This window comes from Oryctolagus cuniculus, chromosome 17 (assembly GCF_051225735.1).
Source record: "Oryctolagus cuniculus isolate XC-2025 breed Fujian yellow rabbit chromosome 17, ASM5122573v1, whole genome shotgun sequence".
NCBI classification, from domain to species: Eukaryota; Metazoa; Chordata; class Mammalia; order Lagomorpha; family Leporidae; genus Oryctolagus; species Oryctolagus cuniculus.
Window position 1 is genome coordinate 47,007,969 of NC_142883.1, and position 27,650 is coordinate 47,035,618.

Here is a 27,650-nt window from a genome sequence, read left to right on the forward strand (position 1 = left end):
GTACTGTTTTGGATGGCTTAAACCAGGAACAAGACTCAAGAGCTGGGTGTGCAAAGTGGGGGGTGGGAGCACAGACAGCGCCTTTTCAGAGCTGTCAGTCACAAGACGCCCACTCCCCTCTGCAGTGTGTGAACCAATTGCCCAGGAGCACGGCCGGCACGCCGCACTCAGGCCAGCACCTCAACCTGGCCGCACCTGCTGACCTCAGACCCAGGAAGTCTAGTCTGGATCCACAGGGCCCTCGACCCCCAGCCCAGTGCCACCTGCCCTTTGCCCTTCCTGCCATCATCAAGGAGTCACACACAAGTGTCAAAGCCACAGTTCTAATTACCCCCCAATGTAACAGACAGAACACAGCCAGCCAGCGTCAAGCAGCCAGGGGACAGTTCTTGATACATATGGTTCCCAGGAGCACGGGCTGCACGGCAACTGGGGGGACCTTGTCTCAGGTGGCCCGATGAACGTGGCAGGCAGAGCAGGCTCCCTGAGGCGTCTTCTCCTGGGAGAAGGGCAGGAGTGTTCACGCAGCACCTGGAATCTACTCTCGGAAGGGTCCCAGGACCAGCTCCTCTGAAGTGTTGCAATCCCGGCTCTCCCTTCTGCCTGCCCAAGCTGGGTTTCCAGAGGGGCAGAGAGAGGAGCATCTTCTGGTCTCCCGACAGGGCCGAGGGCAGACGAGGCTGACATGGTGGTGATCACCCTGGGAGTGTGTGTGGTGGCTGCTCCTCCACCACCTGTCAACCCTTCCTAAGAGAGCAGGCTGGAGGCAGGGGGCCTGAGTCACCAGCAGCAGCTGACTGGGGTCCTTCCCAGGTCTCTCTGCTCAGGCTCTGGAACTTACAGGATCCGCGGGGGCAGAGGCAGGGCAGGGCTGTGCTGGCAGGAGAATCTTCACCAGTGACCAGGTAACAGCCTGGGTAGGGGCCCCTCCTAGCTCCTCAGGCAGGCCGTTTCTGTTGGAAGCAGAGATCCCAGATCCTCTGCTCATCCCTCATGCGCACAGGCCACAAGGATGCCAAGACTTCTGGAATCCAGAGCTGCTGTGCGCCAGCCGGCCCCTGGAGCCCGCACAAATGTGAGCATCTCCCCCTCCCAGGCAGCCCGAGGCCCAGCAGGGCGTGACAAGAATGCAGGCCTGTGCCAGATGGGGCATGTGCCTGGCAGGACTGCTTGGGCAGCACTGCAAGTGTGTGTGGGGAAATGAGGGCAGGCAGGTCCTTGCACAGATGGTGGGCTATCCCCTCGTCTGCACGGAGACAAACCAGCTGGTTTCACTCACAGCTCGCAACAAAAACCTGTTATTTAAGTGGCCAGTTCCAGAGATCTGGACCAGAGAAAGCAAAGGAGTCTGCTAGAGCTCATTTGGGACGTGGCTGAGTGGAGGATGCCTGGCTGCCTCCTCTGGGGCCGGCCTGGCCCCAGCGCTCCGGGCAGAAGGCAGGGCTGGCTGCAGCTCTGCCGACGCCTGGACTCATTCTCCCGTGTGCTCAGGGGTCTGTGGCTCCTCTTCACTCAGTGGGTCCTCCTTCAAGAAGAAGCGCAGCGGGATCTGCAGGGACAACATGGCGGTAGGATGGGGAACAGCAGGTCTCTCCAGCACCCAGTTCCCAAGGCTTGCAGCCTCCAGGCCCCTGGCTGGCCTGCCCCACCCCAGCAGCAGCGTTTACCTTGAAGGGGGTGCTAATCCCCGCTATGGAATTCAGAATGCTGCTGTAGTAACAGAGGAGAAAGTAGTCCTCCGTGTCCGGGATCTCGCTGATGTTCATGTACACCTGGAAGGACAGAAAGGAGGCCGGCTCTGGGTGCTGGGCTCTCAGTGACATTATCCAGAGTGCTGGTCCTGCCAGACGCAGGAGCCTTCGGGCCAGCCCACCTCCTGGAGATGTACCTGGTGGAGGTTGTTGCTGAAGGAGACCTGGTTGTCCCCGACCCACACATAGGACACGTAGTCATTAATGTGGCGCATCCCCAACTGTGGGAGGGGAAGCAGGCAGTGAGTGAGGACACAGGACCTAGAGCAAGTCCCAGGGAGAGGCTGTCCCACCCAATTTCTCTGCCAGCCCCTCGGGAGGCAAGGCCCCCTCCCCCCGACAGGTGGCTGAGGGTGAGCTCCTGGGTATTTCTGCCCAGATCCCGCAACCCTCCAGGGAACGGGCCGGAGGCTGTGGCTGGCAGACTCCCTGCCTTGCCCACCATGTCACCTTGTACAGTCCGATCCAGTCCCAGGGGCTGCTGAGGAAGTCCGGCTCTGAGGAGTAGCTGATCAGCATGTCATTCTCTATGGTCCACAGGCTCTCAGGCATCAGCGTGATCATTGGGGCAGACACCAGGGGCTTCAGCTACACACAGGGGCGGGCAGGTGGTTGAAACCCCTCAGCCCCAATTCCTCCAACAGGGTGCGGGGGCGGGGGCGGGGGCGCAGCTCTGCCTATGCCCTGGGCTGGCCAGTGGGGAAGAGAAAGGGTCAAAGGCTGGTCGGGGGAGTGCTGGCCCTGCCAGGGAGAGTGGGGCTGAGAGCCAGGTGGGTGACACCAGGAGGGGCTACAGGTTTAAGGAAGGAGACAATCAGTTGCTGTCAGACCTCTAGGGCTTCTGACTCAGGGGCCCAAATCCAGTTGTGTGGGGGATGCTCTGTGGGAACAGCTGTGAGAATACAGAAGGGCACACGGCGGAGGATTAGGACACGCAGGCCGAGGGGGCCGCTGGCACTGCCCTGGTCATTAGAGGACAAGACACGGGGATGGAGGGAGCTTCCCCTGCAACCGGATCCACAGAGGGTCGGGACAAATAAAAGTCCTGCTTCACACAGTAGGTAATAAGCGTAATGGAAGTCACCGGCCCCCAGGGACAGTACCAAGGGGAAATGGAAACCTGTTCACAAAGGGCCTGCACACGTTTGAGACAGAGCCATCAACAGCTCCTAGGAGAGCTGGGATACCTGACCTGGGAGGAACGGCAATCATGTTTTCCTACAGCTCTCCCCTGGGGATTGGCTGACATCAGAATCCAGGCCTGGGGTTGGGGAAATGGCCCAGCATGAGCTGCTCCTCTGCCAAGTTCACCTCCAAGTCAAAGGTGCCAGTGACAGGCTTGTGGTCACTGATGTAGTACATCATGTGGCTGCCATAGTGCTTCAGGGTCAGGAAGAAGTAGGTCGACGGATTGGACATGTAGGAGGTGGCCTGTGGCTGCCGCTTTAGCCGCCATAGTATTCGGTCGGTCCAGGCAGGCTTCCGTCTTTTCTCACTGAGGGTAGAAGAAGAGGAACGGGCAAAAAAAGATGGGCATGAAAGCAGGAATGCACGCTCCTGGGCGAGCCAGACCCCAGCTCCAGGGTCTATCTGACGTAGTGTTGCCACTTGAGCGGCAGTGCAGGGTCCCAGTGAGCGAGGAGAGTATCATCACGGTGAGACACTGGAACCAGAGACCGGGTGGGGGCAGGTTCTGTCCTGGTCATTAGGAGCAAGCGACCTCACCCCTCTACGCCTCAGTGTCTTCAACTGTGGGAAGGAATAACAGCACTTGCTTCAAGGAACCACTGTGAGGATGAAGAAACCAGGTGTGTCAGGGGGTGGTGGAGGGGTAGGAGCTGGCTGCAGCACAGTCTGCTTGCTGGCTCCTTGCATTGTTTCCAACCTTGCCCTCTCCCAAGGAGCGTGCGTGCCCATTTATAGAGACTGCAGACAAGGGACCCCTGAACCCACCGTGGTGGACATCAAGTCCTAGCAATCCTACACTAACACACCCTCTTTTTTTCTTTTTCCAAAGCACCCTCCCTTCCCAATTCCCCTATGATGGTTAAGAATCCAGACTTGCTATCACATCAAGATCTTCCCTTTGGCCTGACTATGGCCTGTCTTTCCTTCTTCAGCACCTTTCATTCTGTCTGCTTTAATTTTTTTAAAAAGATTTTAAGAGGTAGTTACAGATAGAGTGAGAGACAGAGAGAAGGGTCTTCCATCCGCTAGTTCACTGCCCAAGTGGTTGCAATGGCCGGAGCTGAGCTGATCCAAAGCCAGGAGTTTCTTCTGGGTTTCCCATGCAGGTGCAGGGGCCCGAGCACTTGGGGCCATCTTCTACTGTTTTCCCAGGCCATAGCAGAGAGCTGGATCAGAAGTGGAGCAGCTGGGACTAGAACTGGTGCTCACATGGGATGCTGGCGCTGACGGCAGAGGCTTAGCCTACTAGGCCACAGCACTGGCCCCTCTCCTCAACTTTCAAAAACTTTTTGAGAGACACAGATAGCTTCTATTTGTGGATTCACTTCTCAAATGCCCACAATGCCTGGAGGTGGGCCAGGACAAATCAGGAACTCAATCCAGGTCTCCCATGTGGGTGGCAGGACCCCAAACACTTAAGTCCTCACTACTGCCTCCAAGGATCCACATTGGAAGGAAACAAATCAGGAGCACATCTGGGAACTGAACCCATGTGCTCTGGTGTAGAATGCAGGCATCTTGGCCGGCGCCACGGCTCACTAGGCTAATCCTCCGCCTGCGGTGCCGGCACCCTGGGTTCTAGTCCCGGTCGGGGCCCTGGATTCTGTCCCAGTTGCTCCTCTTCCAGTCCAGCTCTCTGCTGTGGCCCGGGAAGGCAGTGGAGGATGGCCCAAGTGCTTGGGCCCTGCACCCCCATGGGAGATCAGGAGGAAGCACCTGGCTCCTGATCAGCGCAGTGCTGGCCAAAGAGGCCATTTTGGAGGGTGAACCAACGGAAGGAAGACCTTTCTCTCTCTCTCTCTCTCTCTCTGTCTATAAGTCTCTCTCTGTCTCTCACTGTCTAACTCTGCCTGTCAAAAAAAAAAAAAAAAAAAAAAAAAAAAAGAATGCAGGCATCTTAACTACCAAGCCAAATGCCCACCTCTCCTTTTCTTAGTTCCACGGCCTGCTCTGGCTTCATCACTGGGGACCTGTATTGCTCACTTTCCATCAAGACTTTTTTCTTTATGTGCCAGGCAGTTAGGGAGACAGTCACGGGCTGACAAGGTTCCTGAGGAGTGTTTGACTGAAGAAATGAACAAGCAAAACAAACATAAAAATGCTACCTGTATACTTTCCCAGCTCTTTCCCTGCTAATAACAATTAAACCGAGGTCCTTCTGGGTGCCAGGTGCTGTGATAGGTGTCTCCTGGGCTGTGGTGATCTTCACAATGAGCTTGTGTTACAGATCACCTTTCTCCTTCTAAGGCAAGGCACTCAAGTTCAGAGAGGCTGCACTGCCCAGTGGAAGCCCAGTGCTTGCACCAGGAACACTTAAGTCCAAGTTCCCTCCACAGTGCTCTGTGTCTCCTCCAACCAGCCCTGCTGGGATCCAGCCCCAGCAGCAAGAACTGCCTCCCAGCACGCATCACCGGAGCATGAGTGACTAATGCTTTCTGGCCGAATGGCTGTGATGATAACTGTCTGGAAGACACCACAGCTCTTGAACACTAAAACCACATAGCTCTGTAAGATTCTCTCGAAAGTCTAAAAAATCGAGCCAGGGGAGGCACGGGGTCCGGTGGTTACATTGCTGCCTGGGATGCTTGCACCCCACCTGGAGTGAATGGTCTAAGTCCAGACTCTGCCTCTCATCCGGCGTTCTTGCTAACACAGACCCGGGGAGGCAGCAGAAGATCAGACGATGGTTCAAGTCCTTGGGTCCCTGCCACGTGAGACCCAGACGGAGTTCCAGGCTCCTGCTTTTGGCCTGGCCCAGGTCCAGCTGTTGCAGGCATCTGGGGAGTGAACCAGCAGATGGATGACAGTTTTCTCTTTGTTGGTCTGCATCTCTCTGCCTTTCAAATAAATAAATAAAACAGCCAATTCACTGACCCTGAAGCAGTGATGTGCTAAACTTCTGGGTCAGAAAGCATTTTTCCCTTTAGCTCCCTGCAGACGCTAAGTGTCTAATTGCACTCTGGACGCAGTTAACCACCAGGTGCTGTGTTTCTGGGACAGAAGTCCTGACCACATTTGACGGTAACATCATGTGCTCACTGCCTACAGAGGCTGCCTGGGTTCACTACGGGGTTGTAGTAATCCCCAGCTCTAACAGGTTTCCTGCCCTGCCCGGGGCGCTTCCACCCTCTCCCGTAATGGAGAGGATGCTGGTTCTCCTTACAGCGTGGCTGGGGGATGCAGCAGTCAGAGCACGCCGACCCCCGCTGACGGCCCTGTTACTTGGCACAGCTGGGGCAGGCTCGGCTAGCGTAGTCTCACCGCGCTGCTGTCGGATGGAAATGCCTGCCCTTCTTTGCGCTAAGCTCTACTGCTTCCTCCAAGATATTCCCCTTGACAGCAAGTCTCACTGAGCTCCCTGGCTTCAGTGCTCACCTCCTCACTCTTCGCTCCAACCTCCTGGCTAACGCAGGGGCTCGACAGTGTTCATCTGGATCTGCCCATGGGTGGGCCCCTCTGCTAGACTGGCTGCTGCGTAAACACGTCTTTCCCTTTTGCCCTCTCAGGCTCCCATTTCACACATACGCCAGGCTCCACGCTACAGCCCGGCGAAGGTCATGAATGAGCTCCAGTCTCTGCTCCCCAGGCATTCACAGTACAGCAGGCAGGCGCTCTGTGTCCTAATAGCACCACTGAGTGCATGGTATGTACGAGATGTGGCGGCAGCACAGGGAAGGAGGGACCAGGAGAGAGGATGTGTGAACAGAGCTGCAGGACAAGCAAGAGTCTGATGAGACGGCAATGTCTCTGCTCCCAGGTGGGCTCAGGCCCCGCCATCCACCTGCAGTGAGCTCTCCTTCCTCCATGGTAACCACCTGCCAGGCTGCCCTGCCCTCCTTTTGGCTGCTGCTGGCCAGGCTGGCTGCAGATTCCTGGGCACTGTGGGCTAGAAGCAAGCACCGCGGAAGGCAGGGAAGCAGGTCCGAGCCCAGCCCCATCACCAGCTGAGCCTCGGCGCCCTGGCGGACCCTGCCAGCTCCAGCCCGGTCGCAGCAGTCTGCAGTGACTTCCAGCCTCCTGGGGGGCTCTCTCGTCCCCAAGGGGAAGGGACCCTCAGCCACAGGGCCTGTCAGCAGCTCTCTTCCTGCTGGCAAGGGAGGCTCTGAAGTGAGTTGATAGAGGTGTCAGCCCCAAGGCCCCAGCCTGTCCTGCTGAGGCCATGCAGCTGTTATGACCACTCGCTTGTGCCATGGACTGGGGCCAGCTGGCCAGCCAGGGCCTGCCCTCTTACCCCCTTTCCCACGTTGCCAGGCCAGGCCCTGTCTGCAGCGTTCGCGGTCTCTCCTTGTGTGGACTGCCCGGGCTGCGGCCCTACCACGTCTTGCTCCATACTCACCTTCTCCCCCTTGCCCTGGCCGCCATATTTCGGCTGTCACCTCACTCGCAGCACTGAACGTGCGATTCTACCTCCTGGCCTGGCCTGCCTATGGAAGCTCCTGTTCACCCCTTAGTTCCCAGGGGCTGGGCGGCCCCAGCCCTCCAGCTCCCCCCCGACAGTCCTGAGAGGAGGGAAGAACTTCTGCTTCAGCTGAAACAAAGCTCTGTGGAAGGGGAAAGGGGCTCTTCATCCTAAACGGCTGGAGCCCCGGATGTGGGTGGGGACGGGACTTCCCAGCTTCTGAGAAAGTGTGGCAGTAACACTACTGCCTCAAGGCACAAGTTTAAAACCACTCACCAGACAGGCACCAGGCCCTGGGCTAAGGACAGTTTGGTTCACTCTCAGCTCCTTAAGGAGTGATTATCACCCCCTTTTCACAGATGAGAAAATTGAGGCTTAAATACCTTGCCTAAGGTCACACAGCTGATGAGAGGCAGCACTAGTACTGTGACCACTAGCTGCACTGTCTCTGTATTGTTCCCCGTGGACTTCCCCACTGGCTACCACCTCCCCTCACACAGGACTCCACTTACTCATGGGCCACGGCAGGGGCACAGCATACTAACAACTGCTGAGCCAAGCCTTCTCCCACCAGTCCGGAGACCAGAAGGTCCAAGAAGGTGGGAGCAAGAGTTTCTAGGGGCCGGCGCTGTGGCATAGCGGGTAAAGCCACGGCCTGCAGTGCTGGCATCCCATATGGGCACCAGTTTGAGTCCCGGCTGCCCCACTTCCCATCCAGCTCTCTGCTATGGCCTGGCAAAACAGTAGAAGATGGCCCATGTTCTTGGGCCCCTGCACCCACATGGGAGACCCAGAGGAAGCTCCTGGCTCCTGGCTTCAGATCAGCCTAGCTCTGGCTGTTGTGGCCACTTGGGGAGTGAACCAGTGAATGGAAAAGATGTCTCTCTCTCTCTCTCTCTCTCTCTCTCTCTCTCTCTCTAACTCTGCCTTTCAAATAAATAAATCTGAAAAAAAAAAAAAAAAAGCGCTTCTGAACACAGGAATGCGGTCTCTTTTTAGTCAGGCCTAGCTGCCCCATCCTCTCCTCTGACCCTCTTCCACCCTCCTCCCCACTAACACCCCTTTCCTCCCACTCTGAGGACAAGCTGGGATAGCCCCATCGCCAGCACCTCGGGAGGCAACAGGAGGTGCCGCTCCCCAGAGGGCATGGCTGGATCTTCCTACTTCCCTCACACTGCTGTTCTGAGGCGGCCCCCACTGCCCCCAGGGCGACAGAACCTGACTTCCCGGGCCCACTTCGCCTGGTGGCCCTTCTCACCTGGTGTCATAGTTGTTGGAGTTCTTGTCAAACTTGTAGGTGGGCGGGAAGAGCAGGGGCCCCTCTTGGAACTCCCGGAGCAGCAGGTCCTGTTTCTTGGCGATTCTGAGCTGCAGATGAAGACGGAGCCTGGATTTCCCCACAGCACCAGCCATGGGCCCCGCCCCATAGCCCCGATCTCCCCACAGCACCAGCCACGGGCCCTGTCCCACAGCCCCGATCTCCCCACAGCACCAGCCACGGGCCCCGCCCCACACTCTATCAGGGGATCAGCATGTGCTACCGCGAGTGGGCTGGAGTCAAGTAGTGCCCTTCACCCTCCCTCCCCCCAGCACAGCATCTCAATCCTTCTGGAAATAGCATCCCACACGCCGGCCACGTCCCAGGCCTGGACTACAAAGACTATGCTTGGAACGCCAACTCTCTGGGACTCACTAGCAGACAGGTGTCAGAGGGGAACCTGCGGTAGCCAGGGTTCCCCAGAGGGGTGGGGTCTCATCCTCCAGGAGGAAGCAAAGTTGGGATTGGGCAAGATGACAAGGACACACACAGCTTGGTGCGTGGTGTGCAGTCAAGGCAGGTTAAAACCCCGCGGGCTCCTATTCTAGCCCACATCCCGCTGTGGGGACACAGTTCCTCCCAGTGAAAATGAAGACACCCCCACCCCCATAGCTGAGAGGGAAGGTGTGGGCCACACCCCGAGCTCAGCACACTTCACCAAGGCACCACAGCGGGCTCCCGTCACCCCAGGGACCTCCCATCACTTAATACCTGATCCTTCTCCCACAGGGCACTGTAGTACTGATTTGCTATGCATTCCCGGACAAAGTGCAGTCCCAAATCCTCGATCCGAAAGTTCATGTCTCCAAACCAGAGAATGAGGCTTCAGAAAGAAAGGAGGGCTGCCTGAGGGTCTGTGATGTGTTCAGAGAAAGGAGGAGCTCTGGGGTGCTCCACCCTGCTCAATCCAAGGGCTGCTGGAGGGGGCAGTGAGAAGCTGGGTGCTAGGAGAGGACCAGGTGAAGACCAGGGCAGGCACGGGTCCAGCAGTACTGTGCTCAGGGTTCCCACACCACCACTCAAGCGGCAGACAGCAACCGAGAGGGCCTATGGCAAAGGCAGAGCAGGCCCGAGCCTTCCCCTCCTCTCCCTCCACTGGCCACAAGCCAAGGCTGAGAAGCAGCCCTTCCGGTGATCTTATGAGCCATAAGGTTCTTGACTAGGGATGCTTAAAAGTGTCAAGGGTTTCTGGACGGGACAGGAGGGCTGGAGGAAGCAGGTGCCAGGGAGGCCAAGCCGGGTGGGACAGCAGATGGGGTAGGAGGGAGGGGTAGGGGCTGACTCTAGCTGAGGAGCAGTGACTGGGCAGACAAGAGAGGCAGGGTGGGCACAGGGGAGAGAGGAGGGGGGACAGTTGCAGCTCCAGGCTCACTCGTGGTCCAAGATGTTGGGGATATCATATCCCTCGAAATTCTGCATCTCCAGGATCCGGTCAAAGTGCTCCAGCCGCTTGTCATTGTTGGCTATGTGGGGAGGCAGGTGACAGTTGATGACACTGACGTAGTAGCCGTAAAGCCTCAGGCAGATGTTCACGCCCCCTTTGTTGCCCTGGTGGGACAGGTGTGCAGAGGGTGGAAAGCTACTCTGGATCGGACAGACCCCTCTTTTCCCATCTTGGGCCTGAGGACAAAGTCTCCCCTCCCCCGTGATGTCTCAGGGACAGCCACCAGGCTTCCCAGGCCACCTCTCCATGTACTCAGACCAGCTTACCCGGCCCGGCGTCTCAGATCCCAAGTCCCATCTGAGGCAGGAGACTGAGTACGCAGGACTCGGCTGCACAGAGTCCCGAGATTCCTCTCAGTTCCTTTCTCTTTCATCCAGTTCTAAAGCTCCCAGACCTCCCCAGCCCTCGACTTAGACGGCTGCTCAGTCCTTACCCAGTACCCGTACAGGCCAGTGGGGGTGGATTTCGTAGAGAGGATCTGGATAAAGGGTAAATGATGATACTTGACAAAGATCAGTAAGAGAAGCCCCTGCATGCGGACATGGGAGACCTGAAGGAGAGAGAGGGCAAAGGTCATTCATTACATAAGTAAGTGCGCCCCATCCCTGCCAGACTGTGCCGGGGCTCGGGAGGGCCCGGGTCACATGTAGCGCCCTGTCTCAGGGCCTGGGAGATCCTGGTTGAGTCTGGAGTTTCACTCCTTCCCCTCCCTTCAGCTGCCAAACGATACGTTCTGGGAACGGAGGTTTGAGTGCACAAGGCTGCCAGGGCACCTTGCCATCAGTCCAAGCTCAGGCAGGCCCACTGTTCCTTTCATGGATGCCATCTGGATATATTCTGGGTACTCCTGGGCTGGGATCCCCCCTGGCCAGGGCCTCAAAGGGAACTGTGGCGATGCAGGACAGTGGCTAAATTAGCCAGCTCTGGGTCCAATTCCTGGTTCTTTCTTGGTATCTGATATCAGGCAAGAGTTTCGCCCTATTTTCACTTGGATAAATCAGGTATAATACTATTGAACAGATGCTGTGAGGACTAACAGCTATTAATTTTTGCTTAAGGACTTTTTATTTTATTTTAAAGAGTTACAGATAGAGAGGGAGAGACACAAAGAGAGACATGTTACCATCTGCTGGTTCATTTTGCAGATGGCTGCAACAGCCAGGGCTGGGCCAGGCCAAAGCCAGGAGCCAGAAGCTTCTTTTAGGTCTCCCATATGGGCTGCAGGGGCCCAAGCACTTTGGCCATCTTCTGCTGCTTTTCTCAGACTACTAGCAGGAGCTGGATCAGAAGTGGAGCAGCCGGGACATGAATCGGTACCCACGTGCAGTGCCAGTATTGCAGGTGGCGCTCTATGCAAACAATGCCAGTCCCCTTCCTCCATTTCAAAAATGTATTTATTTATTTGAAAGTCAAGTTACAGAGAGAGAGAGGGTGAGACATCTTCCAACCACTGCTTCACTCCCCAGATGGCCACAATAGCCAGGGATGGGCCAGGCCAGGAGCTTCATCCAGATCTGCCATGTGGGTGACAGGGGCCCAAGCACTTGGGCCATCTTCCACTGCTTTTCCATGCCATTAGCAGGGAACTGGATTGGAAGTGGACCAGCTAGGACTCGAACTGGTGCCCAAATGGGATGCTGGTGTTGCAGGCAACAGCTTTACCCACCACGCCACAATGCTGGCCCCAACTTATGAATTCTTAAAAAAAAAAAAAAAAAAAAAAAAAAAAAAAGAAATCCAAGGAAGGAATATGAGAGAGGCTTCTATTCTAGGGTACCAGGAATATTCTGTGTTTTGATTTGGCTGATGGTAATGTGGATGCGTAGAAACATAGTAAAATCCACCAAACTGGGTGGGCATTTGGCACACTGGTTAAGGTGCTGCTTTGGATGCCCCGTCCTGTATCAAGGTGCCTGAGTTTGAGTCCTGCATCACTGCTGCATTCCAGCTTTCTATCAGTGTGCACCCTGGGAGGCAGCAGGGGATGGCTCAAGTACACAGGAGAGCTGCATTGCTTTCTGGGCTCCCGGTTTTGCCCTAACCCAGTTTTGGCTGTTGTGGGCATCTGAGGAGTGGACCACTGAGTGAAAGACCTCTCTTTCAACTAAAATGAAAATAGATAATAAATTTATTTATTTATTTAAATATTTATTCATTTATCTGAAAGGCAGTTTCAGAGGGGGAGGGAGAGAAGGAGAGAGAGGAAGAGGGAGGAAGAGGGAGAGGGAGAGAGAAAGGGATCATCCATCTGCTGATGTACTCGCCAAATGGTTGCAAGGCTGGAGCTGGGCCAGTCCGAAGCCAGGAGCTAGGAACTTCATCCTGGTTTCCCACATGAGTGTAGGGTCCCAAGCATTTGGGCCACCTTCTGCTGCTTCCCCAGGCACATTAGCAGGGAGCTGGGCTTGAACCAGTGCCCACATGGGATGCTGGTGCCACACAGGTGGTGGCTTTACCTACTACGCCACAGCATCAGCCCCAAATAATAAATTTTAAATGTAACACACTACAGGTTTCTGGCCTACTGGTTAAGGTGTCTGTGTCTCACATTAGCATGTTTGTGCTTAACACCCAGATCCAGCTTCCTGCTGCTGTGAGTCTGGGGGGGTGGCAGTGATGGCTTTAGTAGTCAGATTCCTGCCACCCATGGAGGAGACCTGGACTGAGTTCCTAGCTCCCAGCTTGGGCCTCAGCTCAGCCCCAGCTGTGTGCATCTGGGGAGTGAACAGACAGATTTGAGCTCTATCTATTCCTCTATCAAATAAATATAAAAATTTTTTTAATCACCAAATCAACCACTTGATTTCTGCACATTTCTCTGTACATATTATCAGTGAAAAAAAGCAAGCAAGTGTTCCCCAAAACTCACCATGAATTGTGTGCAGCTGATGTCCACAGAGACAAGGTGCAGGGAGGATACTGAGGGTGGAAGACACACTTGGGGGTCAGGGATGAAGCCAAGCCCTACTGGGAGCACTTCCTGTTTCATTTTCTCTTCATGCCCTGCTGTGCAGACTCAGGGAGGCTAAGGACGGCCTGGGACTAGGACTCCCACATGCCTACCCTCTGCGGCTGCAGGGGTGGGGTGGGAATGGGCCACAGCCAGTGACCTTTCTCTCAAGATCTGGCTGTCTACACCCACCACTCGAGGAGCTGTTTCCGGAGCATGAGGTGTAGAGGCCAAGGAGGAAATCCCCGGGTGGGGAGCATGTACTAGGGCCTTCCAGGAATTATGAAACTGGATCCCACAGGCCACGAGCTCCAGCACAGTGGAGGAGTCAGTCACAGCACAGGGAACCACAGCCCAGGACTGAACAGGGGAGGTGTTAGGACCTGAGACTGGACAGTTACTACACATGCACCCCTGGCCCCACCTACCCTTCACTCCAGTCTCCCATCTCTCAAGCATATACGACAACAGATGTAGCCAGGGGACCGATAACGACTCAGGAGCAGTTTCAAGTGTAATCCTAACTCACAGAGCAGGTTTAGGCCAGGAGGCTCAACCATGAAGACCACAGAACACTTGGTGAAGCAGCAGTAGGAAGTAGGGGAGGAATGTGTGGGGACCGGACAGAGTCAGACTAGGAGAAAGGGTGGGGCCGTGGTGAAAAGCAGGAGACTTTAAAGGGAAACGTCAGTTGGAGGAAATAAAACAGAAGGAGCTAAAGAAAGGAGTGGCAGGAGGAGCTGGGAGCCGAACAGGCAAAAAGGGTCAGCCCCAGGCTTTTCAGCCTATGACTAGTGTCTTCTTACACATAGCACAGGCTGAAACAGGGTGTGCCTCTCACCTCAGTTCTCGGGTCAGGGAACAAGGGGTGTCTGCTTTGGGTGCCAGGCTTCCAGACTGGTTGCCTGACCCCAGGAGGCCACAAGGGTGGAATGAGTTGTGTCCTTGCCACAGGCTGAGCTAATTTCCTTGGCTCAGTTCCATCCTACCAACCCTGTACCACTCAGCCAAGGTGCAAGGAGGCCTGCAGACTTGGGAAGGGAGTAGGTGGTTAAAAACAACAACAACAACAACAACAACAACAACCAAAAAACAGTGGTTCCGCCCTCCAAGGGCTGTTCTCCAAGCTTGCAGAAGAGGCCTCTGGGTCTAATTTGGAGGGAACCAAAGGCTCAGGGGTTAGCATACACAACTTTTTATCCCGGGGGCCAGTGTTGTGGTGCAATGTTAGCCACCGTCTGCAGCACCAACATCCCAAATGGGCACAAGTTCAAACATCTGTTTTATTTCCCAGCTGCTTCACTTCTGATCCAACTCCCTGGTAATGCTCCTAAGAAAGCAGTAAAAGATGGCCCTAGTACTTAGACCCCTGCCACCCAAGTGGGAGAACTGGATGGAGTTCCAGGTTCCGGTTTTGGCCTGGCCCAGAACTGGCTGTTGCAGCCATTTGGGGAGTGAACAGTGGATTGAAGATCACTCTCTATCTTTCTCCCTCTCTTTCTGTATCTCTGCCTTTCAAATAAATAAAATCTTAAAAACAAAACATAACTTAGATCCCTCCTATCCATTCTACCTTCTTCAGAAGGATATAGCTCTTGCCCCTGCATCCCCAGGCAAATTAGAGTAATAGAATTAATCCTAAACATAAGGAAAGAGAATAGAGAAGTCTGGTATTTCCAAGAAGCTATGCACTAGGTACTTTAAATGGGAACATGTTTTATCACTCAGATGTGCAGGGAAGAAACAAGGTGGAGATCCAGCAACCTTGAGCTGCACTAAGGATTCTCCTACGGTCTGAAGTAGGGTGGAGGGGCTGGCACTGTGGTGTGGAAGGTTAAGCTTCCACCTGCAGTGCTGGCATCCCGTATGGGCATTGGTTCGAGTCCTGGCTGCTCCACTTTGATTCAGCTCCTTGCTATTAAACCTCAGAAAGCAGCAGAAGGTGGCCCAAGTCCTTGGGCCCTTGCACCCCTGTGGGAGACCTGGAAAAAGCTCCTGGCTCCTGGCTTTGGCCTGTCCCAGCCCTGGTCGTTGAGGCCATTGGGGGAGCCAAGCAGCAGATGAAAGATCTCTCGCTCTCCTTCTTTCCATCTCTGATTTTCAAATACATAAATACATCTTTATAATTATAAAAATAAAGTGGGGGTAGAGAACATCTGGCCAATGGGCTGTATCAGGCCTGAGAAATTATTTAGTCTGGCCTTGCCAAAGTAACTTCAGACAGGACTCGAAACTCAATAAATCCACTGCAGGCTAATTTTTATTCATTCATTTATTTTTTAAAGATTCCTCTTATTTACCTGAAAGGCAGAGTTACAGAGGAGGAAAGAGAGAGAGAGAGAGAGAGAGAGAGAGAGAGAGATATCTTCCATCCACTGGTTCACTCCCCAAACGGCTGCAATGGCCAAGGCTGAGCCAGGCCAAAGCTAGGAGCCTTGAACTCCATCTGGTCTCCCATTTGGATGTTGGAGTTGGATTGGAAGCAGAGCAGCTGGGACTTGAACTGGTATTCATAATGGGATGTCAGCATAGCAGTTGGCATCTTAACCTGTTACGCCAAAATACTGGCCACAGTGGAGCAGGCTAATTGTTAAGACGATAACTGTGTGGCTTGCGAATTACTTTATAAAATCTCCAAAGGGACCTTGGTAGAAAAATGACTCCCCATCCTTGTTCTAAAGGGTCCCCCAAAGTATCCTGGTCCCTCAATGAGATCCACTCCTATCTCCCTCTCCTAACCTCTGAAATGTGACGTGCATGTCCGCTGTGATTGGAGAACATACTCCAATACCAGCAGGGTAGCTGTCAGACACCCGTGAAGCCTTCGAGCTCACCAGCACAGCACTAAGTCCAGTCATGCAGAACATGGGTTACCAGGTTTGAAAGACTTGGAATCTAGACAGCCCACATGACTTCTGAGCCTTGGCTTCATCTGTTATCCCTTATTTCAAGATTTTTAAAATAATGTACATAAAGAGCTTATTTATGATGCCTGACACTAAGTAGTTGATTAATGACAAGAATTATTATGGCACTCTGAGATTTCAGGCTGAGAGCATGAGTAGAGATTGGAGGCTAACAGATATCTAGGTGCTAGACTAAGTCCTAGAGCCCAGTTCAGCTCTTGCTACTGTGGAAAGACACAAAGCCAGCAGAAGATCAAGGGAAGCAGGTGTGAGTGACACAGAGGCCAGCATCGTGGCGCAGCAGATTAACTCACTGCTTGTGACACTGGCATCCATAGCTGAATCCTGCTTAGAGTCCCAGATGCTCTGCTTCGGATTCAGCTTCATGCTAAGGAGTATGGGAAGGCAGCATACGGTGGCCTGAGTATCTGGGTTCCTGCCATCCACGTGGGAAAGCCAGATGGGGTTCCTGGCCCCTAACTCTGCCTTTCAAATAAACAAATCTTAAAAATATAAACTTTTAAGGGGCCATCAAAGAAGGAGGTACCTTTCTCTGAAGGGAGGAGAGAACGTCCACTTTGATTATGGCCTTGTCTAAATAATGTCAGAGTTTGTGGACTCAAGAGGCTTCCAACGCCTTGGCAGCTCATGAAGAGCCTCGGGTGATTATTGATGTCATAAATAAGAGTGCCAATTGTTAAATCAACAACGGGAGTCACTGTACACTTGCTCCCCATGTAGGGCCTCTGTCCTTAATGTGTTGTACTATGAGAATTAACAGTAAAACTAGTCTTCAAACAGTACTTTATACTTTGTGTGTCTGTGTGGGTACAAACTGTTGAAATCTTTACTTAGTATAGAGTTGATCTTCTGTATATAAAGATAATTAAGCCGGTGCTCTGGGGCAGCAGGTTAATGCCCTGGCCTGAAGCACCGGCATCCCATATGGGTGCCGGTTCTAGTCCCAGCTACTCTTCTTCTGATCTAGCAATCTGTTATAGCCTGGGAAAGCAGTAGAAGATGGCCCAAGTCCTTGGGCCCCTGCATCAAAGTGGGAGACCTGGAAGAAGCTCCCGGCTCCTGGCTTTGGATCGGCGCAGCTCTGGCCATTGAGGTCATCTGGGGAGTGAACTAGTGGATGGAAGACCTTTCTCTCTGTCTCTACCTCTCTCTGTAACTCTGTCTTTCAAATAAATAAAATAAATATTAAAAAAAAAAGATAATTAAAAATGAATCTTAATGAAGAATGGGATGGGAGAGGGAGTAGGAGGTGGGATGGTTTGGGGGTGGGAGGGCGGATATGGGGGGAAGAACTGCTATAATCCAAAAATTGTACTTATGAAATTTATATTTATTAAATAAAAACTTTCTATAAAATATATATAAATTTATATTATATTTATATATTATATATTTATATATATTATATATTTATATATATATAAATAAAGTTTTGGGGCCAGCGCTGTGGCATAGCAGGCAAAGCCTCTGCCTGTGGCGCCAGCATCCCATATGGGTATGGGTTTGAGTCCCAGCTGCTCCACTTCTGATCCAGCTCCCTGCTAATGCGCCTGGGAGAGCAGTGGAATATTGCTGAAGTGCTTGGGTCCCTGCACCCATGTGGGAGACCCAGAAGAAGTTCCTGGCTCCTGGCTTTGGCCTGGCCCAACTCTAGCCATTGTGGGCATTTGTGGAGTGAACCAGCAGATGGAAGATAGCTCTCTGCCTCTTTCTCTCTCTCTAACTCTGCCTTTCAAATAAATAAGTAAATCTTAAAAAAAAAAAAAGTCAGTTGGAAACACCTGCATAAAAAATAAATGAACTTTTCATAGATGGGACACATCACAAAAGGCTGATGGGGACTAAGAGGAATATAGCGCCTGGGGCTCGGTGGAGGCGAGACACATCTTTCACTTCTCTGTCCTCCGTGAACTTGCACGTTACCTTGACGAAGCTCAGAGGGGCAAGCACATCCATGAAGAAACTGCTCCACGGGTCTTCAAAGGCAGTATCGGAAATGAAGCTTACAATCCCAGAGTTCATTTCCTGCAAACTGACCACCCCAGGTCAGAGGCTTGTCCCCGGCCGAGGGCAGAGCCTCTGCCACAGACATTCAGCACTGCCCTCAGAGGACCTGAAACCTCAGTCGGTGACCACGCTTCCTCCCTCCCGGGCTGCCTGGCTACCGGCCTCCAGTTCCCTGCCACTGCTGCCCTCGGACAGCAGACACAGCACCGACCCCACTCGGGCTGACAGCTCCTTGTCTGCAGCCTCCACAGCACCGACCCCACTCGGGCTGACAGCTCCCTGCCTTCCGCCTCCACAGGTTACTGCTGTTCTCCGTGGGCACAGCTTGAGACCGGTCAGGCTGATCTCAGACACAGGGCTGGCAGAAGGGGCCCTGCGGACACCTACCCAATAACATACATGTCCAGGTCCAGGTCCTGGTTGTTCAGCTGAAGCAGGTCACTGAGGTCTTTAGGGGGTGCTGCGGAGGCTACATTCCAGGTCACGACATGCATACTGTGGAAGGGGTGCAGAAAGCGTCATGGAGGAAGGAGGACAACAGACACAGTGGCCCCCCACACCGCTGCAGTCACATGGAAAACACGCGTTTCTGCATCTGATGGAGGAAGCAGGGGCACTGGACTACAAGCCCTGGGTCTTCACCTGTGTCCCCCGGAGCGGGACGTCTGTGCCCCAGACTGGCTGCTCCGTACAGACCCACAGCTGCCCACACTTGCTGTTCACACTAGCAGAGCTGCCAAACGGAGCCCAGAGCTTGTGGGCTGGGCAGCCAGGGTTTCCCGAAATGCACCAGCTGCACCAGCCATCCACACCTCACCTCAGCCAGCATCTATGGCTGACAGCGACTTCCGGCCCCCACGTCTCAACCCCGGGAGTTTGGAAACCACCAGGAAGACTGGGACGGAAAGACGGGAGGAGGAGAGCTCAGACTGCACCTTGCGAAGGCCTCAGCACTACAGCACCGCCCGAGAGACGCCACGCTCCCTTCCTCCACTTGCTCCCAGCAGATTCCCGCAGCACAACCAATTCTGGGAAGCACTTAGGGAGCCCAAGGAGAACTTCTAAGTGTCTCTCAACATCTCTCTCCAATCTCCCTGTCCCTGGGAAAGTCATCTTCGGGTGCCATTCTCCACCTCTGCTCCACACAGATTCTAGGGGAGCAAGAGCCAATTCGGTGGCTCTCAGAGCCTCGGCGCAAGGAGGGACTTGCACACAGAGCAGTTAACAGAAATCTGCCCAAGCAGCCCCAGGAGCTGCAAATCCCGCAGAGTTCACGAACAGTCAGCAGGCTGCACCAGTCCCAGGTGCACCGAGAGGAGGAAGACCCGCTGCTGTGGAAGGTCCAGCCTAGGAGATGGGGGGAAGGGGGCCGCTCCCATATGCCTCTGCTCCACCAGAAGGAAATTCTTGGCCGGCTTAAAGCAATTTCCTGCCCCTCCCCAAGAATATAAACAAACAACTCCAAGCCCACCTTCCCAGGCACCCGGTGGACAAAGTATTTCATCTGTTTACGATCTCCCCCTGCTGTCCGACAGAGGATTAAGAAAGCAAGCCCTTTCACTCAAAGGCCCCTTGTTTTCCCAGGCACCTGCTCTAAGTGCGTGGGGACCAGAGTTGGGATTTCTTGTCCCCACACTCAGGTCGGACGCTTAGGCGCAAATCCACACTCGTGATTCCCACCAAGTGGGTGATTAGCCCCGTTCCTCCTGAAAGAGCAGGCATGAGACCAGGCGACACCACTTCCCCGAAGGTTCTTATCTTAATCCGATTTCGGATTTCCGGAGGTCATAACGGGATCAGGCAGACCTCATGATGCATGTGCCGATCACAAACAGGAATGAGATTTCACCGCGACAGCCCAACACAACTGTCTGCTCCAGACACCTGCTAACTGGGCCACCCCTGCCCTGCTTGGAGTGTTCCAGTGGGGACGCGCTCGGCGGCCCAAGTTCAGAGGGGGCGCGAGGCTCAGGTCCAGTAAATCCCACTAGACCCTGGCCTGGGAGAATGTGGGAGGGCCTCTGGGTGAGGGCAGCCGCAGAAGCCTGTTCCCCTCCCTTCCAGTCTGGTCAGTCCCCAGCCCCCAGGTCCGCAGCCCCGGTGCGGCTGAAGGCAGCGACCGGCCCGAGCAGGCGTCTTCCTCACCTGAGTTTCCAGACATTCGGCTCGCTGGGCTTCTGCTCGCTCACGGAGGCCATCACGCTCTCGGGGTCGTCCGGCAGGCTCACGTCTGACTGCTCCGGCTCCTCGCTGCTGGACTCCTCCTGGTCCAGCTCCATGGCTCGGCCGCCTCACTCTCGCCGACTGTTTTTCTTCCGGATTCTGGCCGTCCGCCTCGGCTCCCGTAAGGGGCGGACCTCGAGCAAACCCAGGGCTCTGGGTGGTGCGGCTCGGCGAAGGAGGCGGGACCCTCCAGCGAGCGCGGCGCCGCCAGAGGCTGAGAGAAAAGGGCCCGGGGAGCAGGGCGTCAGCGAGGCGTGGCCTGCCCGTCCTCAGCGCACGACGTAACACTGCCCCGCCGCCGGCACCCGGGCCCGCCTCGCGCGAGGCGGCGGGAGGGCCGTCTTCCGGCGGAAGTCGCTGCCGCGCCCGCGTCTCGGGGCCGCCGGTGCCTCGCTCGGGGTCTGTCTGCGGGCCTGGGTTTTGTGCTGTCCTCCAGCTTCCCGCCACGCAGAGACGTGCTCGGCCACGTAGCCACTGTCCCGCCTATGACCCGGGTCCCCCAACCGCAGGTAACCCCCGGCTCCACGCCGCGCTCGCACGGCCATTCCTGGTTCTAATCTATTCCACCTTCAAGTGGCCTTCGCTTTTCAAACTCATTGGTTTGCCTGTTACACACGGGACGCCTCCGGGTTCCTGGACTCAGGGAAAATAAGTCACTGCTTCTATTTGGTCTGCACTGAAGACCAGGCACCACAGAGATGACGGACAGCGCTCAAGATTCACTGCGAGTTCACTCCTTGGCTCAGTCTAAGGGGGCGGGGATGGAGGTGCACACAATCTAAGAAACGGGCTGCATCGGTCCGCAGGCCCCGCAGCCAGGTTCAGAGCTGTCTGAACTGTTCTGCTGGCTAGTGAACGGGGAGGTGTGGGGAGCGGGAAGCGCCGTGGGAACGGGCAGAACATGGCTGCATCACATTCAGCCGAGCTGTGTCAAGTGCGTTGACAAAGGTCGTCTTAATTTATGGAAATTCACCCGTGCAATTTAAGAGACATCATTGAACCTCTTCCTTACCCTGCCCTGGTAAAATGGGGGACATCAGTAAGAGTTTGAGACTATCTAAGTTGTAAAATGGGCATCAAAACATCACCAATAATTAGCTGGACTCCAGACAGCTCTGTCTAGGATTTTATTAGACTGCTGTTTTTTCCCAATATACCTGTATTGGAAGATTGAGACAAAAAGGCACAAACCCACATTAAATAAACAAGGTAATCTAATCAGTTCTACAAAGTGTAGTTTGTAAAAGAAGGAGCACTAGGAACCAACCAAAATGTCAGGGCGTCCCAGTAGGGACTGTAAAAGGAGAACTTGGGAAGGTAATACAGGGGACCTCAAAACCGACCTCATCTCCAACCTTGGTGAGAGGACCAGAGCCCAGCACCCCTGCTGCAGAGGCAGCTGCTCGGAGGGGTGCGGCACCCCCTGGGGTGCTCTCCTGGAGCTGAGCCCCTTTGAGTGCTTGTCAGTTTCCGGGCTGGGGGCGGGGTATTTAAAAGTAGCCAAGGCTGTTGCCCAGCAGCAACACTGTCCCGAGGGCAGAGCAGGCCAGTGACTTCTTCCTTGATGCTGTTGTGGGCAGGGGCCCCATAGCCAAGTTGACCCCAGGAATGCTAGCTCAGCTCAGTGGGATGCTTTCAAACTGGGGCAACGGGGAGCCGTGCGAGTGGTCAGAGACACAAGCGCCCCACCCCAAGCACTGACATGATATGTGTGGATCTCAAATAGTTGAAGGAAGGAGACAGACCTGCTGACCCTCAGGCCACGTAAGCCACCGAGGCCTAGAATATGTTTGTGTTTTCCAGGATGACCCACATCTGGACTTCACCTAGTGATGAATGAAGAAGGAACATCTTTAAGCACAAGTATAATTAATAGCTAATACAGAGCTTGTAGGAAAACATTTACATTTCTCTCCAGTAGGAATGCCTCTTCTCCAACTTTCCCAGTCAGATAAATGCTACCAGCGTTGAGATGCTAATAAGCAGCTGCAGTGCCCCACAAGGTGAGGAGACTGTAACAGGGCATCTCCTGGTCCCAGAGGGACCTCAGTGAAGGTCAGAGCTAACCATGCTGAGGGGTCCAAGTCTGTCCACCTTTGCCCAGGAGACCCACAGGGAAGCAGCCACCAGGATGGCACAGGTGCAGTCCTGTGAGACACTCCCTTATTGCACTTAGAAATGAGTAAGGCAAACATAAGGATCAATTATGCCATCCCACGTCTCACTCCCCAGCAGATCTGGTCTCTCAGCCCCGGGCCCCGGCCAGGCTGGGCTTGGAGCGCACACTCAAGCTGACATACTTCACAAGGTCTGGGAATGTCAGGGGAGACCACAGCTGGCTCAGACTCCCCCACCAGCGAGGCACACTCAGGTCCTGCCACGTCGTAGGAGATGGGAGCAGCTTTTACTCCTCTGGAGCCTGCACTCTTCACCAGCCTGCTTCGGCAGAGGTCTATACTATGGTCACTATTTGCTTTTGATTGTCCAGGACAGAACTCAGCATGGGAGCAGGCCGAGCTGAGTTCTCGATTCCCACATTCCTTTCCAGCAACTGGAGGCGAGACAGAACGTGTTCTGGAAAAAAGCTTTTTGCATGCTCATTTGTGCAGCATGGAAAGATCAGGACTCTTGCATCCTAACCAACCTCAAAGACAGAGGACAGGGATCTAAGAAAGCACAGAGAAAAGAGCATTATTGCTGAGTGGCAGCACCAGCCCGAAAGGGAAGAGGAGCGTGGACATACAGAGCTCCTCGGGGTCAGACTGATCGATATATATGGGGCAGACTCACGTCTAGGGGCCGCACTGGACAGCTCCCTCCAGGTGGAGAGCTGACCGGGGTGCTCTGTAGGCTCTACAGAGAGAGTCCTACAGAGTGGGCAACAGGGGGGCCTAGAAGCCACAGTTGTTCCTAAGAGTAGTAATCAGAGATGCAATGCCTGGGGCTGGGAGTTTTGTATTTGTTAAATTTTCTACAGCAGAGATGCTGGCCTTGGGTACTTCCTTGGTGCTTAGAGCACTCTATAAACAGTGGGTTACTGGGAGCAGAGGTCAGAGTTAGGAAGCCACATTGCTCTTTTGTGGAACTAGGGGAAAACTGTATTTCTAACTCATCCTCTCTCCCCAGGTGAGCACTCAAAATTGCAAAGACCTGCCCAGGAAGCAAGATACCTCAGATTATCCCAAGGTCGAAAACAAATGAACTTCAGTCACCACATCACAAAAGGCAGCTATTTTGAAAGACTAAAAATGTCACTTGGAAATAAAGGTGGGGGGGGGCACACAGAGAAACGGGTCAGAACACAATGGAGAGAGAGGGAGGAGCTGTAAATACAGCACCTACACGTCACATATCTCAGAGGAGCAGGCTCCCGCACACACGGGCTTTGTAATACCAGGCGGTCTATTTGTTCACAATATTAAAGGACATCTAGAATTAGCTACAGAAGGGGTCGAAAGTTGCCTGAAGAATGGGCACAGAAAGGCTGCGTCCGAAGATGGCCTGTCACTCGGGAGGGTGGAGCTGCTGGGCCTTCCTGTTGACCACTGTCTTGCAAAACTAGGAGAGAAAGACGATTATTAAGGATTATTAAGGAAGCAGCAGGGAAAACAGAAACACACAGGAAATCATCTTGAATGGGGGAACTTTAAAGGGAGGAGGGATGCCAGCTGGTGTGGAAGGGGGTATGACTAAGGCCCAGGGTGACTGGGAAGCTGGCCTCACAATCCACCTAGCCCCACCCTCCTGTCCCCCAGAAGCTGCTCTAAGAGCATGACGCAGAGAGCAGAGCTTGCCATCACTGCTGGGGAGACCTCGGGCCTCATCAGCCTTAGTGCGAGGACAGTCGTTTTTTATTTGATAAAAACAAGGCTAATGGGGAGCAGGGCCAGGCTTCTTTCCATGATTAAGAGCATTCAGCTGCTGGAATGATGGTGGAGGTGACAGGGCCCTGGGGAACAGGGACATCCTGGTCCTAAGATCTGGGCAGAAACGCTTCCTGCTGGGGACAGCTACTACACAGGACCAAGGAGGGAAAAAAGCACCAGACACAACAATGAGTGCCAAGAGAAGGTGTCTGGCCAGCAAGTCTTCCAAGGGCAGGGCAGGGAACACCAGTGTTTGGGAGCCTGGCTCTGATGTGGAGGTCACAGGTGGCACCCCAGCCTGCCAGCTGCAGTGTGACAGCTCGGGCTGCTGGTGAACTTTGCTTCTGCATCAACCCTCCTCTCCCCGCCCCTGCCCCAGGTTTTTACCACCCTGTCCGTGTGTCTACCCAGACAGATCTTTATAAACATGTCCCTGGATGTCCTAATCCTCATAATGTGTTTTACGTAGTGTGGCAGTCATTACTAGAGGAATGAAGTTATGTTCTCAGACTCCATGGTGAGCTGCTGGGGCCTTGAGGACTCAGGCTGGTTTTAGCTCCTATGACATGCGCAGTGAGAAATTCGGTACATACAGTGCAGAAGGGGGAGAGGTGCCTTTAGTCATCCGCTGTCATTCCTTTCACTGGGTCCTTTTGTCTCATCTGGAACAGAAAAAGCAGGAAAAATGGAAGGTTTTTGGTCCACCATAAATAAAGCTGCCTTCTCATCCAGCCAAAACAGGATGGGGCATTTTTCTGTGCACAAAGCAGGAAATCAGGATAGAATTCTCCCTTCCTAAAGCAAAGCCATGCCATCTATGGCTGTTACTGATCCCCTATTCATCATGTCTGCATCACTGTTGGGGTTAATTCTCGGGCCACTCTTTCTTTCGTTTATACAGCAGATATGTATGAAGCAATCCTTCTGTGCTGGGAACTTCTACAAGGCTGGAGGGTCACCTCCCCTCACAGTCATCAGCAAGACCAAGGTAAGGGGCTTGGGTGGGGCAGGGGATTGTCCTTGTCCTCCAGAGGCCCTGACCACATCACTCTTCCTGAGTGATATGACGATAATTATACCCAGTGTCTTAGTCTTTCTGGACAGTTTTCTCAAAGCCAATCACAATGATTGCCTGTGGCACTTGTGGACTCACGGGAATTAGATTTGATGAATTACAATCTACATGAGCTGGACCATAGGTGAGTCATAAAATCAGAATCTGTATCTGGCAGGGCGGAGGACACATACATTACTATGTGTCTGATGGGACAGGATGACTAAGGGGAAGCGCTTCTTTATTTTGTCTTCCCGCTAATCTTGCTTTCTGTAATAATAAAGTAGAGACAGTAACATAGATCATGATTCATGATGTTGTAAAGATTAGAAAAGATAGCATGTAGGGCACTTGGAGCAGAGCACTGGTTGTGGTAGACACTCAGGACTGTTACCTGTGATCTCTCTCTGTTCCAGACACTGTCCTATAGCTCAGGAGATGTGAACACGGGCCCTGAAGAACCCGCAGTGGTAATCTACAGTGCCTTTCAGAGTTACTTTCTGGTCACTGAAACTTGAGCACTGCTGTATTTCGCACAGGGGACATTTTCAAAATACATTTTCTCCCACATTTCAAACCAATTTCTATTGCTCCCCTTGCCCACATAATAGTTAGTAAGGCCATGCAGAAGCTGGTGGTCCTCTCCTGAGGTTCTAATAGTCATTGTTCCTAGGCTGGCGCCGCGGCTCACTAGGCTAATCCTCTGCCTGTGGGGCCGGCACACCGGGTTCTAGTCCCGGTTGGGGCGCCGGATTCTTTCTCGGTTGCCCCTCTTCCAGGCCAGCTCTCTGCTGTGGCCCGGGAGTGCAGTGGAGGATGGCCCAAGTGCTTGGGCCCTGCACCCATGGGAGACCAGGAGAAGCACCTGGCTCCTGGCTTTGGATCAGCGTGGTGCGCCAGCTGCAGCGCGCCAGCCGTGGCGGCCATTGGAGGGTGAACCAACGGCAAAGGAAGACCTTTCTCTCTGTCTCTCTCTCTCTCACTATCCACTCTGCCTGTCAAAAAAAAAAAAAAAAAAAAAAAAAAAAAAAGTCATTGTTCCTGACAGTGATGATCATAATTATACCAAATGGCCAAGGTTTCCTCAAACTTGATCAATATAAATGCCTGGGAGCACTGGTGGATCCTTGGGCCTCAGACCTGATGAACTAGAATCTACGAGAGATGGACCACAGGTGAGTCCTAACATATATCACTTTCCATTGTCCCCAGCAGAGATCCTCCACTCCAAGCAGAAGAGTCTTTCTGAAAGCAAGGCAGCAATTGTGGCCAGCATCGCAGCGCACTAGGCTAATCCTCCGCCTGTGGCGATGGCACCCTGGGTTCTAGTCCCATTTGGCATTTGGGGCGCCGGGTTCTGTCCTGGTTGCTCCTCTTCCAGGCCAGCTCTCTGCTGTGGCCCGGGAGGGCAGTGGAGGATGGCCCAAGTGCTTGGGCCCTGCACCCCATGGGAGACCAGGAGGAAGCACCTGGATTGGCATGGTGCACCGGCCATAGTGGCCGTTTGGGGGGTGAACCAACGGAAAAAGGAAGACCTTTCTTTCTCTCTTACTGTCTAACTCTGCGTGTCAAAAAAAATAAAGGCAGTGAGTGTGCGCTTACTCCCAGTCTCAACCTTTGAGCAGGTTCTTAGCTCAACCTGGGAAGCCCATCTCCTATAGCTTCTGTGGAACCACACTTTTCTGAATACCTCTAAAAATATAGACGTGAAAGTTTCCTAGATCTTGGTTTCCAAACACCACTGTCCATTAGGGTTCCCTGAGATACAGCCAGGCCCAGGCCCAGGTCATGGACAAAACAAGACAAGCCTGGAAAACGTTGTGCCGCACGTGACAACAGCTGTGACACCACTAGGCATGACAGAAAGAATACCAGGAGGACACTGGATCTGTAAAGGTCTGGCCTAAAGTACATCAACTGGGTCTAATCATGCAGAGACATCACACTAACCCGAATGCAGGGACTTTCCACAAAATGACCAGCCTATAACTTGAAAAATGTTGCAGGCTGGAAGTCCAGGAGACCCTGAGGGCTGCTCCAGACTGAGAGCTGTGTGGACCGGCACAGCGTGACCCAGGGCCTGTCCTGCTCTAGGGAGTGCAGTCCACAGGCAAAGGGGGTGTGCGGGTTCTCAGCAGTCTTCTTGCCGATTTTCTGTATTTGAAACTCTTCTGGAATAAAAATTTTTTAAACAAAAAAAACCTGCTCACTGAATGTCTGCTTACTAATAACCATTTACATACATTTTCTTTTCTTTTTTTTTTTTTTTTTTTTTGACAGGAAGAGTGGATAGTGAGAGAAGAGAGACAGAGAGAAAGGTTTTCCTTTTTGCCGTTGGTTCACCCTCCAATGGCCGCCACGGCCGGCGCGCTGCGCTGATCCGAAGGCAGAAGCCAGGTGCTTCTCCTGGTCTCCCATGCAGGTGCAGGGCCCAAGCACTTGGGCCATCCTCCACTGCACTCCCGGGCCACAGCAGAGAGCTGGCCTGGAAGAGGGGCAACCAGGACAGAATCCAGTGCCCCG

At 53.8% G+C, this 27,650-nt stretch overlaps 2 protein-coding genes and 1 long non-coding RNA gene across 8 annotated transcripts in view; 1 reads left to right on the top strand and 2 right to left on the bottom strand.

The window, feature by feature from the left end:
* Positions 1–309: 309 nt before the first annotated feature.
* On the bottom strand, positions 310–20,290 carry INPP5K (inositol polyphosphate-5-phosphatase K). Of its 4 annotated transcripts, none has more exons than XM_008270935.5 (12): positions 20,130–20,290; positions 18,372–18,479; positions 17,901–18,002; positions 10,534–10,650; positions 10,029–10,204; positions 9,368–9,479; positions 8,597–8,706; positions 3,063–3,246; positions 2,202–2,339; positions 1,889–1,972; positions 1,668–1,772; positions 310–1,549 (listed from the first exon to the last, which is right to left on the bottom strand). In XM_008270935.5, the coding sequence occupies exons 3-12, from the start codon at positions 17,997–17,999 to the stop codon at positions 1,472–1,474; spliced, it is 1,203 nt and encodes a 400-aa protein (XP_008269157.1). In that variant the 5' UTR covers positions 18,000–18,002; positions 18,372–18,479; positions 20,130–20,290; the 3' UTR covers positions 310–1,471. The 4 variants fall into 4 exon arrangements, with proteins under 4 accessions (XP_008269157.1, XP_002718934.2, XP_089173719.1 ...); XM_002718888.6 differs by having other exon boundaries at positions 17,901–18,009; XM_089317593.1 differs by having other exon boundaries at positions 17,901–18,009; positions 18,372–18,579.
* A 256-nt stretch (positions 20,291–20,546) lies between these two features.
* On the top strand, positions 20,547–27,328 carry LOC138846184 (uncharacterized). Of its 2 annotated transcripts, XR_016223910.1 has the most exons (4): positions 20,547–20,716; positions 24,975–25,061; positions 25,165–25,272; positions 25,544–25,693. It is a non-coding gene; the product is annotated as an uncharacterized LOC138846184 (long non-coding RNA). The 2 variants fall into 2 exon arrangements; XR_011383623.2 differs by lacking the exons at positions 25,165–25,272; positions 25,544–25,693 and adding an exon at positions 26,343–27,328.
* PITPNA (phosphatidylinositol transfer protein alpha) overlaps positions 21,322–27,650 on the bottom strand; it is a 46,465-nt gene continuing 40,136 nt past the window's right edge. The window contains exons 11-12 of one of the 2 annotated variants that reach the window (XM_008270667.5): positions 24,667–24,735; positions 21,322–23,765 (exon numbers count right to left, since the gene is read on the bottom strand). In XM_008270667.5, coding sequence (XP_008268889.1) covers positions 24,691–24,735 — 45 coding nt within the window. In that variant the 3' untranslated portion in view covers positions 21,322–23,765; positions 24,667–24,690. Of the gene's footprint in view, positions 23,766–24,666; positions 24,736–27,650 lie in introns of those variants that run through there. The other variant, NM_001171151.1, reaches the window with a different exon arrangement.